Source organism: Patagioenas fasciata, chromosome 2 (assembly GCF_037038585.1).
Source record: "Patagioenas fasciata isolate bPatFas1 chromosome 2, bPatFas1.hap1, whole genome shotgun sequence".
NCBI lineage: Eukaryota > Metazoa > Chordata > Aves > Columbiformes > Columbidae > Patagioenas > Patagioenas fasciata.
The window spans coordinates 68,656,189-68,675,624 of record NC_092521.1 but is presented as its reverse complement, the minus strand read 5'-3'; the positions used below and the strand labels follow the sequence as shown (position 1 = coordinate 68,675,624).

At 38.8% G+C, this 19,436-nt stretch overlaps 1 protein-coding gene across 3 annotated transcripts in view; it reads right to left on the bottom strand.

Annotated features, from left to right (window-relative positions):
- Positions 1–19,436, bottom strand: part of LPCAT1 (lysophosphatidylcholine acyltransferase 1) — a 67,504-nt gene that overhangs the window by 9,627 nt on the left and 38,441 nt on the right. For all 3 annotated transcript variants that reach the window (XM_065830358.2, XM_071804345.1, XM_071804346.1), the window contains 4 exons: positions 16,340–16,465; positions 8,403–8,556; positions 7,522–7,620; positions 4,212–4,350 (listed from right to left, as the gene is read on the bottom strand). In XM_065830358.2, coding sequence (XP_065686430.1) covers positions 4,212–4,350; positions 7,522–7,620; positions 8,403–8,556; positions 16,340–16,465 — 518 coding nt within the window. The remainder of the gene's footprint in view (positions 1–4,211; positions 4,351–7,521; positions 7,621–8,402; positions 8,557–16,339; positions 16,466–19,436) is intronic.

Below are 19,436 nucleotides of genomic sequence, written 5' to 3'. Positions count from 1 at the left end.
TACATTTTGTGTTAAAAATCAGATACTGAGGCCTTGTCACAATTTGCCCACATGGCTGTTACTCAGCCATGATTTGAATACAAGATACTGTATGTATTCCAAGCCAAGAAGCTATTCTTATAATGTAAACTGACACTGGAAGAAGCTGGATGTGAACACTATCACCAACTCAATCCCCTACAGTGTGTCACACACGGCCCACTCAAATTCACTGTGTCATCGCAGAAGAGCTCCCGATCAGGCGACGCTGTGAGTTCGATGGAGTGCAGTGCAGATGACAGCCATGGAACCCTTCGCAGGACTGACGCCCAATTCCTCCTGCTACAATCAGGCTGCTGCAGGAGACAGGAACTACCACAACTCTCCCTCTCTGCCACCTGTCTCTGAGATGTTGTGTTTTTCTCACTATTGCAAAGGGCAAGGGAATGTCATTGGGCTCACATGGGCACTGAAGTTGTACGGCAACCCTGAACTGTTGCAAAGGGATCGGTGGGGAGAATGCAATAAGCATAACTTCATCCTTCTGCAAACAAAAGTAGGTATCCTTTCTCCACAGTTTATATGGATCTAAAGTATTTTGGACCCTGTAAGTTCAACAAAAGCTGATGATGTTCAGGTCATGAAAACCAACGCTATCATCTATGGTAAAATCCTGTAAGTACAACAGGCTGATTCATCATCTAAATGATGAAGGGGGAAAAAAAATACCTTAATTGTCTGAAAATGTATACAGCAAAAAATTTTCTTTTGACAATATTTAAAGCAAGTTCAACTTTTTTTTTTTTTAAATAATCTCACAGCCAAGAATGTCATGCATCTGACGTTTTCCAACAGTGGTAGTAGCTGCAATAATACATTAGAAACACATGAGTGCAAATTGATTCATCAGAATCAAAACAGTAAACCCAACCAAGTATGATATTTTTTTGCAGTTAACAAGGAGAGAGAGCAACTAGCTATCAGCTTTAACTGGTCTGGCCTGCAGCAGGAACATGAAAACATTCAATTTTTTCATATGGACACTTTAAGCCTATCCAAAGGATCTACATCTTTTTGTAACAACATATAGCATGTGTGCATCATCTTAATGGCCTTGAAGAAATAGCATTTTCTGGGAAAGGTCATTCTGATAGTTAGCCCAGTTAAGGTAAGACAAGTGTAAAAAATTTCAACCAACAGTACCAAAAATGTTCTTTCAACCACATTAAGCATAATCCTTTTTTGCATGGGAAAGACTAGAATATTTACTGTAGTTGCCATTCTAAGTAATTCTTCCAAAAGTTACTGTATCTTTTCAGAAAATAAATTCAGAAACCCCCCCTGAAGCAGTTGTTCACACAAGGACAATAGTCTATATCCAGATCAGCATCCTGACAACCAGGATCCATCCCTCAGTTTTTTATCAGTACTGGATCCAAATGAAAAACCTCGGATTCCAGAGAGGACTGAATTGAACAGGATAATGTTTCTGATAGTTCTGAGTAAGCAGACATTTTGAGTCTTGCTGAAACAAGTCCTGAAGATATTATTCAGGAATATTTGTCAAAGTTGTACACACCAGAGCCCAAAGAAAAGTGCTTGGGATCCCATTTGCATCATTCATCACAAACATGAGAAAAGGTGATGTAGGAAGAACAAACTATTCCAGCATTACTTCTAATCACAGGTCTCATATTGCAGCTCAAGCTTAAAGCAACTGTGAAGCAATAAACTGGAGGAAAAAAAGTCACCTTAGTCATTTACTCCGGGGGAAAAAAAAATAATTTTGCTTCCTGCTCCTAATACAAAGAAAGTGATAAAAAGACGGAAAGAAGCCAAAGTAGAGTTCTTTAAGACCACTGTCTATATTTCCGCATTAAGTATCCATATATACTGTAAGAACCTCAAGAGATTTTTCTCTTGCCTTTGCAATACCCCCATAGAAACATAAAATGTTAGGGATTAGAAAGGACCTCAAAAGATTATCTAGACCAATCCCCCTGCCAGAGCAGGAACCCAGGTGGGTTTTGAATGTCTCAAGAGAAGGAGACTCCACAACCCCTCTGGGCAGCCTGTTCCAGTGTTCTGTCACCCTCACTGAGAAGTAGTTTCTTCCCAAATTTAAGTGGAAACTCCTGTGTTCTAGTTTGTAGACACTGCCCCTTGTCCTATCATTGGTTGTCACCAAGAAGAGCCTGGCTCCATCCTCGTGACACTCACCCTTTACATATTTATAAACATGAATGAGGTCATCCCTCAGTCTCCTCCAAGCTAAAGAGCCCCAGCTCCCTCAGCCTTTCCTCATAAGGGAGATGCTCCACTCCTTTCATCATCTTAGCTGCCCTGCGCTGGACTCTCTCCAGCAGTTCCCTGTCCTTCTTGAACTGAGGGGCCCAGAAATGGATACAATATTCCAGATGTGGTCTCACCAGGGCAGACTAGAGGGGGAGGAGAACCTCATTCAACCTATAACCACCCCCCTTCTAATACACCCTAGGATGTCATTGGCCTTCTTGGCCACAAGGGCACAGTGCTGGCTCATGGTCATCCCACTGTTCACCAGGACCCCCAGGCCCCTTTCCCTTACACTGCTCTCTAACAGGTCGTTCCCCAACTTATACTGGAACCTGGGGTTGTTCCTGCCTAGATGCAAGACTCTACACTTGCTCCCACAACTTGATGCTCCTGATGGAAGCTCTATGTTTATGAATCTCCTCTAGTTGTTGTTTCAGCTACAAATTAATTTAGTGTATGGGAACTTTAAAGGATAATCCTGTGGTTAATTAGGTAAGGAATCTACATTTTAGAGAATAAATAATTCCTTCTCTGAACGTTCATTCATATGGATATTCACAATACTGCAAATCCCCTCTTTCTTATTGTTACCAGCAAGCAAGGCAGAGTCTTCAGAACAGTGTCACAGTCATAATTTGTTTATCAAGAGCAGGTAGACATTTTCCTAGAATTTGCAGTGCCCACCCACAGAACATATTTTCAGGAAAGGCAAGAGATTGAATACTTATGCCACGAACTTTCAAGGCAGCAATGCGATACCAAAAGTTTATTTTCATGTTCTAATTCTCTGCCACAATAAATCGGACATTTGTTCTCACTATTAAGCTTTCAGATACGTTTAAAATCTCGGTGCAATGTTTACATTATAAAATAAGCACTTCTCTCAGAAAAAGATCCCAGCAAAGTTTCAAAGTGATGTAAATACCATCCTACTTTGCGTAGCCTCACAAAAGAGTACTCTTGACTTCAGGAAATAAAATAGTGAAAATGAGAGCTAAGCACTTCCATGGCCACTGCTGTGGCTCAGTGGTCCAGATTCTCTTGTGATGGGAACATACCATGACCATTCAGAAGTAAAATGCAGATTCAAATGCAACTAAGTATTATTAAAGATGGATATTAAAATAATTCTTTGGTAACTCACATGAACTGGTATGAGATCACATGTACACTATTTCAAATTTAGCTATTCTCAAACAATGAAGTATGCCAAAATTAGAGTTCTTCTAGGCTTACCAGCTTAGATTCTGGGCTGGTATTTTTGACACTGGTGATGGGGAGTGGGGTGAAGAGCTGAGTCACCGCCCAAATGAGTTGAGAGACAAAAAGGAGCAACAGAGATAGGCAATAAAAAGGCAATGGTGTAGGATGGAGATGGAAATGCTGGGGAAATGACAGATGAGACATACAGAAAGGAAAGGGGTAGGTACAGCAGGAAACAAGGAGGCTAGACATAGAAGTCAGGAAAAAAGTGGAGGGCAGCAGCAATTATTCTCACTCCAATAGCTACAATAGTTCTGTAGTTGAAGCTTTACATACATATTGTATGACTGAAACACAGGAATAGTGTGGAACAGATACAAGAGACAAAACAAGAGAACAGAGCTAAGATAGTTTTCTTAAAAATACATATTCACATGACATGGAAGTCACAGAACAGGATATGCTGAAAAAGCTAATCCAGGTATTGCCTGACTTAATGTGGAAGGGAAAACCTCTGAAAACATGTAAATATGACATTCGATATTAAAGGTGAAACTCAAACATTTGTTTTAAAATGTAAATGTACTTTTTTTCTGCAGTGCTTTTGCCATTATTAAAGTCAATAAGTCAACTAAAAAGGTAAAGTTTAATAAAAATATAACTGCCTTGCATATCAACATGAGTTCAAACAACTTGACATTTTCTGACAGTTCAGATCCATGTAAAACACTTACCGTATGTGATCTTTCCTTTTCCTTCTCCATCTACAGCTCTAAAAAGATGCGTAACATTAATCTGTTGCACACCCATGGCAGTCTTCAGAATATGAGCTAAATCCTCTTCTGTTATAGTTCCATTTTCTGACTGGTACAGCTATGAATCAAGACAGCAAGATAAATCATTGCAAAGCTGAATGCTAACTCCTAGAAACAGCACCGCACTAAGAAGTTGTACAAAATTAAAATCCGTTATTGGAAATTCAAGTCACTCTCAGATTGATGTGATCTACTAAAGATACCTGATTAGTCTGTGTATTGACTATCAGTTCACATCTGTATGCTTAGAAAGTAAAGCTTGCTATATTCAGAAAAAACCCCATGTTTACATGCCTAACCACTGGAATTTCAGTGATATTCAGAGACAAGACTGTTTAATACTAACATGTTTTGCAGGTATCTAACAAACTAATTTTTAGTCTATTGAGCTATGTGTCCAAACTCTGAGAGGGTCTGTGGAATCAGGAGATGTATTTACATCAGCCTAAAGCAGATACTGTTTCTATTTGGTCAGATGTAAAACTCAAGATTCCTTTGACCAACACCCAACTGATTCAACAGCCAGTTTCCATAAAATAGCTACATCTAAATGGTGGTATATTAATCAGGAGAATCCTACCCTCTAAAGTGACTGGCCTATAATTTTCTACAAATACTTATTCTAGAAAAGAATAATTTGAATATTCTGAAATCATGAAGCAGAGTTTCCTCACAGAAAGAGTTAGATTTACTACTGACAGGAGACTGATAACTAATTCTTCATAGTCTCATTCTATCTTTGTATATGTACAGTGCTTTTCCCAAGAAAAGAACCCAAATATTTCAAAACATCTGTAACAAATACAACTTCATTAAACTTTCTAAAATAACTGAACTTTCCTGTGAAATGGAAATTGAGACAGAAGAGTTTCTGAAACTCTCTTTTCTCATTTTCAAGTATGACAACACTGCAAATACTGAATCATGTAACAAAACCTATTTTTGAAACTTTTTATTTTCTCTACATCATTGAGAAGGTGGTAACTGATGAGATTAAACAAAATGGGCATAAGGATATATTTTTCACACAAGCAGAAGTTGTTGTCACAAGACAGCACACAATGGAATAAAAAAAGTCAGTGGAACGAAAAAAACATCCCTGAAGTTTTGTGGAAGGCTACATTCATGTTCAAATCAGAATCTTGCCTTTTCCTCCCTAACACCTAACTCGCACACTGTTCCACAAGGAGCAGGGGCAAGGACAAGACATTTGTTTAATAAAACCTGCTCTGTTTTCACAGATCAAGTAGTCAGAAGGTGACACTTGATGGTAAGGCTCACAAAGCATCACATTAACAAGGTTTTCAACACCCTTTTGCTTCCTTAGCAATTAGGAAGGAAGTGTATGTAGCACTTAGACTGGAGTGCTGCTCATAGACCTGACTGCCACATTCCCCCCTTCTCTTTCAATTGCCCCCTGCTTTAGAACTCTGGTGGCTCAGTAACTCCTATTTTTCAAGTTCTTCAGCCATATACTAAACACTTTGACTTTGAAAACTTGTTCAGGGCAGAGGACAGCACCTGTTCGAGGTCACACATTCATGAACTGGCTCCCAATAAGCTGCGTGAATATCTTACTGTACACAAACCCAGCATAAGGGGGAAGAAAGGACTGAAGGGAAAAAAAAAGCTTCTTTCCCTTTTTTTCTAGAATACTGTGAGCAAAATTTCCTCAACTTGAGACTTTTTTTAACCCTTCCAACCATCACTAACAGGACAAAAAGAGCCATACCTGCTTCCCTTTGCTGAGTGCTTTCCCTTCTTCGTACATGCACAAAACTTCTTTGAAGTCCTACAGTTAACTTTATATTTTGCAATTAGCCAGAGGACTCAAAATTATGTATTATGAGTTGAAGAACAGAGCAGATGGTGAACAGAAATTTTCCAACTTTCTTATTTTAACGTAAAGTTAAATGCTTCCAAAAAGAAAATAACTACCCAATCTGAGCTTTTCTTCCTCTAAAATGGCCAAAGTATATTGCACATCATGACTGCTAAATTTCACTGAAATACTGCCCAAAACCCACCTTCAAGTTTACTTTAAGCTTGTTCATTTTTGTACAAAGGGACAGAGCTGACCAAGTAGCACCTGATGGTTTCTCTATGCCATTAAATAGATCAAATGCAATAAGTAAGGACAGAAACCTTTCCACTTTTCCCTCAGAAGCAGCAGTAACAGCAGCTATTAGAGGCAGATTTCCACCAGCATTCGTAGCAACTAAATTATTTTTGTTCCTTCCTCCTTTGTCAAATTTGCTTGATACTGGCCAAAGGGTAAGAATGAGAGATGTGAACACTAAACATTCACAAGATCTTCATTTCTTTAGCAAAACATAGTTAAGCTAATAATACAGGTATGCTGAAAAACCCGAAAACGACTACTCAGAAAATAAGGGTGCCATGTACTATAGTACCATGCAAACAAATGTTCTTAACTCCATGCATTCACCAGTGACAACAGCATCAAGAGTTAGCACTCTTCAGCTTGAGTAACACTAAAGGCCATGTGAGTTTGAGGCAAAGGAAAAGATGATGCCGGATGCAGAGTTTGTGTGTTGAAACAGCAATATTACATAAATTAATTGAAAAGTAATAAATCGAGGTGTCAGACAAACCCACTGGAGTAGCAAGTATTAAGTGTTGCTGCTGCCACCTTCCCAAAAAGTCTGCACCGACCACCTGTGCTAATGCTACAACAAACCACTGAGACTAGAACAGGATCAGGAGCACTTCTGAGAAGCAAATAGTCTGGGCAGAGACTGCAGTACTAACACAAAACCACAGCAAGGCTAAGAGGGAAAAAAATCTTATCTAGAAGAGGGAGTAAACACAATCTCTACTAACATGTAGGAAAGTTTTAAAATATTTTATTAACTTGAAAAACAAGATTTGATTGAAACATTACAAAAGTAGTAAGAACAACTCATTAGCCTTTAGTTTAGAGGAACCAATACAAAGGACTTCAAGTGTGAGACTCAATGTGCTGAAAAAGATTCTACTAGAGTTCCACAGAGAACAATTTCAAACTGCAAACTCCCATAGTTTTACACAACTTAAACTTGCACTGCATTCCCTCTGAAGATGACCACTAACTTTCCATTAATGTTATTTTAAAATGTAATTACGTATTAAAAGGTCACATAAAACAAACTTGTTAAGTCCAATGGCAGTATTAATCAAATTTTTTTTTTAAATGGTAAACTACACAGAGGAAGAAAATGCTACTTACCTGAAATGCCAACTGAATTGTTTCCAGAGTTTTGGATGGCTTACAGACAACTGACAGAGCAATGACAAATTCCCGAATGTCAATTCTGCCCTCTTCATTCTGTGAAGCAAAACCTCACCTCAGAATACTGCAATTTGTCTCAGTACTTTCATAAATTACTAACAGTTACTAAAGACGTGGAATATGCAGAAAGATCATTACATATGGGTTCTTGTAAGACAGTTCTGCTACTGTCACCCTTCACTTGCATATTTAACATTTTTATGTTAAACCATTTGAATTACCAGGCTGACATTAAAATCAGAGAACCAGAAGGCAAGGTAGCATAATTTAAGCCCTGAATACATGACATCTACTCTTTGGTCTAAGAGAGAACACTGTGGTCACCTCCATCTGGTCGAAACAGTACCTAATCCAGACAAAGATAATAGTCATGTCCCCATCCTGACTGACTGCCAGAGGAATGAAATCCTGCCTTATTTGCCAGTTCCTAGGTCCTTCGGGTTTCAAGCATCCTAGAAGAACTAGTGATTTATTTACAAGGGAAGCGAAATATCAGCTAGCAGGTCTGGCATTCAGTTTCAACTAGCCGCAGCAGAGGTTTAGCCTGAACCTTTCCTCCTCTTCATATTTTGCGTGTAGAAAGAAAGTCAGTTTTGTCTGACTGATACTCCTTTTAACTTCTACCTGAATGCTTTCTTTAGTTGACGATAGGTACTCTTACTGTGCTGAAAGAGAAATGCAGTAGGCATATATTGTGGTGAAATGCTCAACAGCAATTAGCACTGGCCCAAATCAGAGGTCAGTGAATTAAACTGGAACAGAATTCGGCCAAAGCAGAGTTTACCCAAACCAGCACCATTTTTGAACATGTTTCTTACCTCATCAAAAAGGGCAAACATACTTTCTAATGTGTGAGAAACTGGAAATTCCAAGTATGCTGAAAATGCTTTAAGATGAACTTTTCCTTTTTTCATTTTCATGGCCCTTGCAGCATATTTATCAAGATCATCTTCAAGTGTTTCTGGCTTCAGCCTAGAAAGCAATTGTTTTTGCAAATTTTAAAAATAAACCCAGTTTTACAACACAAATTTCAATATGCCAAATGAAGCAATGGATGATAACGGTGTAAATCATTACAAAATCTGGAATCAGAATTACTAAGTAACTTTATAATAAAATAACATATTCCTGTAATTTTAAGGCTCCCATTAGTTCTTGAACTGTATTAGAAATCACTGCATGAGCTTAGGAACCCTGGTCATAAACTAGTGTCCTTTATTCTACCTTGATTATAAGCTGTATGTATAAGCAGTTCAACATGAACAAGAGACAAAGGCTAGAACTAGCTAATAGGAAATACCAGGCAGGGGGGAACTAGGTGGGATTTAGGTCACCCAAATATGGCTGTGTTGTAGGACAGTAACATAAACCAATTACAATTCCAAATTTACTAATGTCACCAAACAGAAAAGACCTGATGCATCTTGCCTAAAAGAAATAGGGGATTACATAATAGCGATTATACTGTTAATCCTGTTTGTCAGTCCTCATTTTTCACGTTCAGTCTGGAGTTGGACACTATCATGAGGTGACTCAAAGAAAGTTCTATCAGTTAATACTGCTAAAGAAATGCCCTCAGTCCTTCCAATTGCAAAACCAGATTTTGACTGATGAATGAACAGCTTTATATCTATGAAAATAGCTACTGCATGGTTGTGTGATGGCCTTTGGTGTGTGCTTTTTTGTTTGTTTGTTTTGTTTTTCTTCCCTCTTCCCCCAAGTCAAGCTTCCTGGTTTTGCTTAGCAAAAACAAATCTTACTATCAATACAGTAAATGGTGCTGTGGGTATGTGAGGAAAAGTAAATTTCTCCCCCTAATACAACAACAACCAAATCTTAATCAGGAAGTTTGCTCTGAACTGATTTAGAATAACATGGGCAAACTTTCCAGTCTGAAGACAAAAGAAGCCAACAAAGTCTTCTACAGTATTATTCTGCAATTGTCTGGTTTGCTGTTTGCTGCTGCAGACAATGAAAAACAGTTATTTACAGAATTCACAACCTCACACAAGAATTGTTCCCAGACTACAGCTGAGACTCCTCAGCAGCTTCCTCTCTGTGACAAGAATGAATAAAATACTTAGTATCAGCATTCTCAGGAGCTTCTGAAGAAAGTTAAGAGCATCTCTGTATCTGGTACGTCAGCTCCAGATCTTGATTCCTGGCTGAAATGACCCTTCTGAAAAAATCACTGCTTTTAAGTAAAAACACAACAACTGTGTTGTCTGCTAGTACATTTTTGGTAAGTCAGTTTAGGTAATAACTAAACAATGCCAAGCCCTGTATTTCTGAATTTAAAGATCTGAATATGCATGAATTCTTCCAGAGACCTGTAGCCCCTACAGAACATTAATTTGTTCTCTGTCCTGACATTAAAGTACCTCTCAAGTTTTGGTCCTAGACAGCATAAGAAGAACTGCGAAACAGTCCTCTGCAAACATTTGATTTCCATGATCGCGTAGAAAAGTAGCAGGAACACTCACAAATAAATCCATGGAGGATTTGAAATGCACACATAACTCAGCTTCTCACATACAAGATTACATATAAGAAGTGTCCAGAGTTAATACATTCCCATTGTAGCAGCCAAAGTGGATTTTAACTGTAGGATGGGGACAGCTGGCATCCGAATCTTCCCTTGAGATAAGCCCTCGCTGACACAGAATACGCAGTCTAACATCTGTCTTGACATCAGAGAGATTTGACTTGCAATGAACTGACTCAAAATTCGCCTTCTAGAACCCAAGTAAGTACTCATTTGTTGAGCAGTATTAGAGACTTGTGAGATCTTCACTTCACTTCTCTTCAGTCAATTAAGTCCAAAATGCTAAAAAGTTTGAAGGCAAAACTTTGTACAGAAAGCAGCATAGCTTACTACAAATCTTAGGATGTGAGCCAATCTCCAAAACAGCACATGACTCAGGCAAATTTATGCCTTTAGCTTGAGCATTAATGCATTGTACTTCTGGTAATCCAAGGTGTGCTCACTTCCCTCTGGCCCTTTCAGAATCAGAAAGTAATTCATGTGTGGATGACCATGACCTTCCATGCTGAAGTATTTTGAAGCCAAGCGTTCCAAATCCTGCAATGGGTTCTGAATCAAAGTGAAATAGTTTGAATGTTTTAATTACTTTAAAATTGTTACTTTTCTCCCAATGGAGGCTATAAAAGCTAGAAAGCCAGCAGGGGATGCCTTTGCTCATAAAATCATGCTTGTTTGTCTAATGGCTTCTTTGCAGGATGCAGGCTTTACAACACATAATGTTATTTGCTGTTGTGGCATTTTGCTTCATTTTTTAGGACAGTGTGCACTAAAGGGAACAAAAAGTCATTCCCAAATCCCTGAAGATGGAAAGGACATTTTCAAGATTAACAGCTCTGCACATTAAATCCTTCACAGCAGACTTCACAAGGAAAACCAGATCCCTGAGGTAGGATATTTTCAGCATAATTACCACTATTTTTAGCAAGTGAGATGTCTTGCCTCCTTAAAGCTAGTTTTAGCTGCATTTGACCATTTGAAAAACTCCTTTCTTGCATGCTGGGAACCTGCCAAAAAACTTCTAGTGTCTCACAAAGATGGAAGTTGCATAAGAACAGCTGGACCCTGTAGCTAGCTACTGTAAACTGCAAGCTCAGAGAAACATACCCCAAACCAGAAAAGCACAAAACATTCAGTTTTATGTCTGCTGATATACTTCTGTGGTAGTTCTTGTCACAATGGAGAACGGATACTGAACTGCTGCAAATGTGACCTTTTGAGTCCACAGGGCAGGGGCCATCATGGTTAGCATTAGCTATGTTAAGCCTGACCTGTGATCACCTCCTGTAATGGACAGTATTGCTTTTATCATTAATGTAGATGGACAACATAATCCAGGGTCTTTTTTTCTTGTTACAGATGATCTCTAAACACTCTGAAGTCATGACACTGTTAGCTGTGAGGGGTTATTACTTTGTGGATGCAAATCTCTACCTACAGTCTGGATAACTATTTCAGGCACAGATGGACAGTAGAAATTTGCATTGTAGTCTGGATGGTAAGTGCTGTCGAGCAAGACAGGCACCAGGACTATGAGGCAGTTATCTCCTCCTTGCAGATCTCATGAGCCTAGAGGGGCATTGACTGATAGGATCCCCATGGCCAACCGGATAAATTAGATTAAAAACTTAATTTTTAAAGAATATTTGCCAAGAAGACTGCAAATGCAAAAGAAAAATCAGTAAGTAGAAAACAATGACTAAACCAGAAGGATATGAGATGCATCCACCCTTGCCAGATGTTCCAAATCATAACTGGGGTTTTGAAAGTAAAAGATTTGAGAAAAACAACCAGGAAGCAATTAAGTAAATAAAGCTGTAGCAGAGTACTGAATGTTAACAAATTGAAGGGCAGACAGAAAGTAAGAGAAAAGAGATCAGTTAAAAAAAAGCCAAAAAAACCAAAAAACCCCAAGCACAGTATAAACAGGCAGATGATCCTTAATCTGGCTAAAAGTTTGATAAAGCTTTTTTTTTTTTTTTTTTTTTCCTCTCCTCTTTCTGCCAAAAAGAGGCAATGTGCCTGGACCACTGGAATTACTTGAACAAAATTTCAGGTTACATCCAGACCTTACTTTATAAAGCCTCATCTAACAGCAAGTAGAACACAGTTGCTAACAAAAAATTTCTTTTTAGATTACAATATGTGTTACATTTGCTTTTTTTTTTCTTTTTTTTGGAAGACAGAAGAGGTGTCTCTAATTTTCAGAAAATAAAGCAATTAAAACTGAGAATAATCACAACTAAAAAGATTAGAAAATAATTTGACTGAAAACTGGGAATTCTGTATAGAGCTCCTGATGGTCAAAAAGCCACAGTTCCATAAGAAAGGGCAACGACAATTAAGGCTAGAGGGTCCTTCTCCTTCATGAGCAAAATGAATGCAGGAACTAGAATGAACAGAAGTTTGAGATGATAATAGGAAATCAATTCAAATCAGAACCTAAGGATGTCCTTGCAGGCAACTACACTAAAGTAGATCATAAAAAGATGAAGACTTAATTACACTTCATTAATACTTTGAGAAGGAGAAGATCTCTGAAGAGATCTTTAATAAGGCACAAAATCCAAACAAGCTGCAACGTCTATAACATGGTAATTGATTCAGTGAAAATACAAATAGAGAATCACCTCAAACAGTGGGGCAAGTAATTGTGGAACAATTCATCAAATGCAGCAACAGATTTACAATGTATGAAAGCTACAATAAAGGCTGCAAATAGCTTATTGGTCAGACACATTATCAGGTTCAATAGAAGCATAACTGCTTGAGGACTAATGAGTGCAGAATTTGAGAAGATGAGACTACAGATCAATTCACCTCGTTGATACAGCTGTCTTTTTACCACAGAGTTCAGCATGAGGCAGCTGAGTCTCTGCAAGTTGTGACCTGGCAGCTGTACAGCTGTGTTAACAGAGCCCAAGCTCTTCATCAGATGAAGCATGAGAACTCGCTACTGTGGCTTCTGGATTGGATTCCATCCAGCCAAGCATAGACTAAGCAAATTTTACAATGTCAATGAATCCTGTAGATACATAATGTGAACATAAATAACTCCTCAGTGAAGGAAACTAAGGCATAACTTGATTTTGTACAATCTAACCCCAAACCAACCTTACTATAAAAATCCTGCATTTAAAAGTGGATGTTACCTTGAAGATATGTTATTGTTCAAAAACAAGTATTAAGGCTGGATAAAAAAATATGCATTGAATGAAATTTACTGTTCCAGTTATTTAGGGACGGAATTGGATGATTTTAATGCCTCCCTGGCCTCAAAACCTTCGAATAAACAGCAAAATGACTGCAGCACCAAACATGAATTAGAGATGAAGTCATATTACAGTCTTCATCCAATTGTGCCAGAAAATTACCATTGTAATAGCCCTCTTACTGGCACACACCCAAATAGAGACAGGATAGTATTTCACTAGCGTACAATTGCTCAAACCAGACAGAGAACTTTCGGGTTGTGGGGAACCTCACTCACAAATGCACATAATTGTTTTAGAGGCCAAAACATAAACCCAGAAGAGCATAATTTGAAAGAACAGCTTTAAATTGAATGGACAGAATTCAGACAATTTAAAAAGAGGATTAAACTGAATCCTAGGATTAACAATGGCATAACAAGAGAGGTGGGCTTTTTTTTTTTTGTCTTAGTACTGTAAATTCAGAGCCTTTAGAATAAAGCAAGAATCTTTGCTTCCTCATAAAAGTCTTTCCTGTCCTACAGGAATACTTTTCAGATGAAGGTACCAACAATGACTTAATATATATACTTGTCAATGCACAATGTATGCCATCCTACACTCAATCTCCAATACATCTTTGTCTTTTTTTTTCATTTATGTACACAAGCTGGAAGATGAAACAAAAAATAGTGAAAGTTAAACATAGAATGAAAACATGAAACTATGCTCTGTACTGCTGGCTGCGGTCATTGCTAGACCGCTATCCATCATTTTTGCCAAGTCTTGGGAAACGGGAGAGGTGCCCGAGGATTGGAGGAAAGCAAATGTCACTCCAGTCTTTAAAAAGGGCAAGAAGGAGGACCCAGGTAATTATAGACCGGTCAGCCTCACCTCTGTCCCTGGGAAAGTAATGGAACAGCTTATCCTTGGTGCCATCTCAAGGCATATCAGGGATAAGAGGGTCATTAGGGGCAGTCAGCATGGCTTTACCAAGGGTAAGTCATGCTTGACCAACCTCATAGCCTTTTATGAGAATGTAACAAGGTGGATGGATGATGGCAGGGCGGTGGATGTGGTCTACCTTGACTTCAGTAAAGCCTTTGACACTGTCCCTCACAGCATCCTCACAGCTAAATTGAGGAGGTGTGGTCTAGACAATAGAGTAGTGAGGTGGGTTGCAAACTGGCTTAAAGAGAGAAGCCAGAGAGTGGTGGTCAATGGTGCGGAGTCCAGCTGGAGGCCAGTATCTAGTGGAGTGCCTCAGGGGTCAGTACTGGGGCCAATATTATTCAATATATTCATTAATGATTTAGACGAGGGAATTGAGTGTACTATCGGCAAGTTTGCTGATGACACTAAGCTGGGAGGAGTGGCTGACACGCCAGAAGGCTGTGCTGCCATCCAGCGAGACCTGGACAGGCTGGACAGTTGGGCGGGGGATAACCTGATGGAATTTAACAAGGGAAAGTGTAGAGTCCTGCATCTGGGCAGGAACAACCCCAGGTTCCAGTATAGGTTGGGGCATGACCTATTAGAGAGCAGTGTAGGGGAAAGGGACCTGGGGGTCCTGGTGGACAACAGGATGACCATGAGCCAGCACTGTGCCCTTGTGGCCAGGAAGGCTAATGGCATCCTTGGGTGTATTACAAGGGGGGTGGTCAGTAGATCGAGAGAGGTCCTCCTTCCCCTCTACTCCGCCCTGGTGAGACCCCATCTGGAATATTGTGTCCAGTTCTGGGCCCCTCAGTTCAAGAAGGACAGGGAACTGCTGGAGAAGGTCCAGCGTAGGGCAACAAAGATGATTAAGGGAGTGGAGCATCTCCCTTATGAAGAAAGGCTGAGGGAGCTGGGGCTCTTTAGTTTGGAGAAGAGGAGACTGAGGGGTGACCTTATTAATGTTTATAAATATATAAAGGGTGAGTGTCATGAGGATGGAGTCAGGCTCTTCTCAGTGGCAAACAATGATAGGACAAGGGGCAATGGGATCAAGCTGGAACACAAGAGGTTCCACTTAAATTTGAGAAAGAACTTCTTCTCAGTGAGGGTAACAGAGCACTGGAACAGGCTACCCAGGGAGGTTGTGGAGTCTCCTTCCCTGGAGACATTCAAAGCCCGCCTGGACACATTCCTGTGCGACCTCACCTAGGCGTTCCTGCTCCAGCAGGGGGATTGGACTAGATGATCTTTTGAGGTCCCTTCCAATCCCAAACATACTGTGATACTGTGATACTTTCAGAGGAAGTGACAAAAAGCAGAGAAGGATGTTTGTTGATTAAAACAGTTAATAGGATGAGGCTATAAATTTAGTTTGTGGTTGGTTCAACAGGATGCGAGGAGAAATGAGAAAAATTTGAACATAGCAGCAACAAATTCTTCTTCCTGGATTAGTTGTTTTTTTTTTTTTTCCACTGTTTGCTAAAGCTTTTCTGAAAGGTAAAGCCAGAGGGAACTGCAGCTGTGAGAAGAGAGATGTGCTGAACCACACTGCATATACTAAGCTACGGTTTCGTTAGAAAGTCAATCTAGCACTAACCCACCCGAAAGATCAACCATTTCTTTGTGCTCCTTGGGAAAGGGTGACCTCTGTGCCCTCACTATTGTAACATCAATCCAGTCACAAGACTGCTGTGGAAGTTCTGTTTTTCCTTCACAGATGTCACAGGAAAGGGTAATTGACTCTTAACTGTATCAAATATTAGGAACCCCACAGTGTTCCTGACCCTCCTCAGGAAGTATCATCTACTTTCTGTCAGGAATGAACACTTCAGACACACTCTACTCACTTGTTGGAGTGCGAAAATATGAATTTTACAACCTGTGCTACTCTTTAGGATCCAGGGGTGATGCTTGCAAGTGGAGAACGGTATTGGTCTAATTTTATATTAGTGTTTCCCTGATTGTAATATGACAACATGCCATGTATGTTCATAAATGAAATATTGTTATATGAGGGGAAAACTATATAAACATCAGTATATACTATAGATGCACCTTATATATAAATATTGTATATGCTCACCCAAGGCTTCTCACAAGCTTTGCAAATTCCAAAAGACACGTGTCTGAAGGCAAACGAAGTTGTCCTTCAGCCAAAGCTAGCTGGCAGTCTTCAAATGTGTAGTCTGTCACTGGAACTCCCAGCGCCCTTGAATAAATCAAAGCAACGCAGTAAGCAAGATACTGTAAGAAAACTGAAAAGAATCATCACTTGTTTTATTTTTAATAAAAAGAAATCCAATTATGCTCTTTATTTCTGAAGAATTCCAAGGAAAAGCCCATAAAAGAAAGTGCACATGCAAAGAATGAAACGTGGTGCTCTACTCATTGCAGAACATCTGTTTTGACTTTACAAGTATATGAAAATATACAAGAACACCAGAGAAAAATTAGGTAGAGCATAGACTTTCAAATTCCTTAATATTTTCATAGAAATGAATATCAAAGGTTTCAAAACTATTACTCCAAAATAAAAAAAAAAATCTTTATTAATAATTGTGCTAAACATTTAATTATTATTACAGTAACATATTAATAAATCAATAATCACCTAAGCAGAACAACTATTACTTTCTGGTAATATAAAAGAATATACAACAGGCAACATTTCTCTGTATAGAATGGCTAGAATAGAAAATATAAAAGCAAGTAGAGTTAAACTCCAAGGAAACACAAGATACTTCTAAGCATATGGCATCAAGAAAGATGGAAGAAAAAATACTCCCAAGTTTTTATATGCAAAAAAATTAAGAACTTATTTTTGCTTTACTCCTAACTTGATACTCTGTAGTAACAGCAACAGAAAAAGACACTTCACGGAAATCCTGATCTTGCAGTTGCACTGCATTTACTGTGTCAAAGTTGAGAGACATACAGTTCGGTTTGGAGGAGACCTTTAAGAATTCAGTGTACAAACATAAAACACAGTTTGGAAAGTAAATCCAGCTCCATGTAAGTTACTCATTCACCATGTTTTTCATTACACTTGATTTTATTTATATTAGGATGCAATGTTATCTCTTTTTTGCAGCCTTTTCTGGTTCAATTAAGTTCTCACAGATTTTTTGCTTGACTTGACTTCATTCTTTTCATCTTTTCTACCTTACTGCTAGCCACCTTTTCCGTCTGTGAAGTTAATATATGGTAATGGCAAGATTCATACAAACCCCTTAGGCATGCCACAGTCATTTTGGCTTTGATGAAAACTCTGCATTATATTCTGTGCTTTATTATAGATAGTTTGATACGTAATGACAGTTCTCTCTCATGCAATAACCACTTAATTTCTTTTAAGTAGCCTCTTCCCCAGAATCTTGTTACAAGGCCTTTGAATGCCAATGTAAATAACATAAGCCAGTTCTTATCCACCATTGAATTGTCAAACTTCAGGAATGCTATTATAATACTTTAATGGGACATGCCTCTAACATTAAAGCTACTGATGAAGGTTTCTTCACTGTAAGGCTGAGAAAGTCCAATATTCAGGAAGAACACCTCACTAATACATACTCAAGCTCAAAAGTACAAAATATGTTAAAAATTAGATATTATTTATAAGCTACTTATGAATAAGACAAGGATATACAGTGTAGTGATTCTGGATGAGCAGCCTCCTCCTTGAAACAAGGAACAACAAATAGGCAGGAACAAAAGGACAAAGGCAACTAAACCAAAAAGAGACATGTACATGGAACAGGTACAGGTTCCTCCAAATTTCTTGTTTTCTGATTCATCACTCTATTGCTCTATGAAGAGTGTCCTAGTACTATGCGCAAATTAGTAAGCCACCACAATGGAATGGACAAGAGGTTCTTGTGACACCATATTTCATCCCATAGACCCATGGTTAACATAGTAACAAATGTTGTGTAAAATCCAGATGAATAACTCCCCCGTGCTGTGGGGACTTCAGTCCATTTCCAAGTTCCACCTGACCCAGAGGTCAGGTATTGCACACCTTGTCAATACTTATTCAATATAGGGTTGCATTATACAACATGAAATCACTGGTATTATACAATACAAAAATCAATTATCCTTAGAAGAAGAAAAAGGGGAGGATGAAAGGAGGAAAGTCTATCCTGCCAGTCTAGATCACTTCATACTCTTTGTTTGTACTGTGTGTGAATTAGATCGTCCTTATGAAGTTCTCTATCAACTGACAGTGAAAGAGCAGAACTCCTACGGCAGCAAGGACATACTATCCAGACCAGTTTATATAAAAGAATGCAGTAATAACCAAAGATCTTGTCCAGCCAGGCACATTACATCAAATTTCATCAGATCTTAAGGCAACAGTAGGTATAGCACGCAACAGAAATACAGAAATTTACACACGACCAGGTGAAGCATAGGGTAACTAGACAGAGAAGCGGAAACAGGTTAAAAATAAGTTAAAATAAGAAACTGAAAGGGTGACATGTTCACTTGTGGTACAAAACTATAGACCATATAAGGGAATCAGGAGAAGCGACAAGATGCTTACCAAAAAGATTCTGAAAGGACAAAAAACATCCAGTCTGACTCAGCAACAGATTAAAGGTGGCAAGTAAAATGAAAACACTGTTTTGTTTTTTTAAGAAAAACATGTCTCAAGGAATAAAAAGAGAAGACAGACAAGTTACAGCATAACCATAAGGTGGCAAGCCAAAGCAAGAAAAAATAACTTGTTAAAACTAAAAGCTAGAAGCTTTTTGAACAAATCAAAAGCCACATGACTAAGAAAGATCAGGCCACTCAACCTGGGGGGAGGGTAGAAGCCTGACTGACTGCCATCCCAGAATCAACACCAGATTTAAATAACTTCTCCTAAATAATGGTGCATGAACATTGTGAAGGAGTCTAGCTAAAGAGGAATAAAAACAAACAAACAAAAAACCCCACAAACACAAAAACAAACCACCACAGAACCAAGCAAACAACAAAACTAAACTTATGATACAGAACAGATTCAAACAAAAGCAGGGATCATTTCACACTCAGTCAAACCATAAAGGTGAAATACAACATTGCATCTTTTTATAGCTGTCTGTGCCTCTTACAGAAGGAGCAGTATTTGGGACAGACTTATCGTGCTATCACTACAGGAAAATTCCCCCTACAATTAATGCCTGCATGTA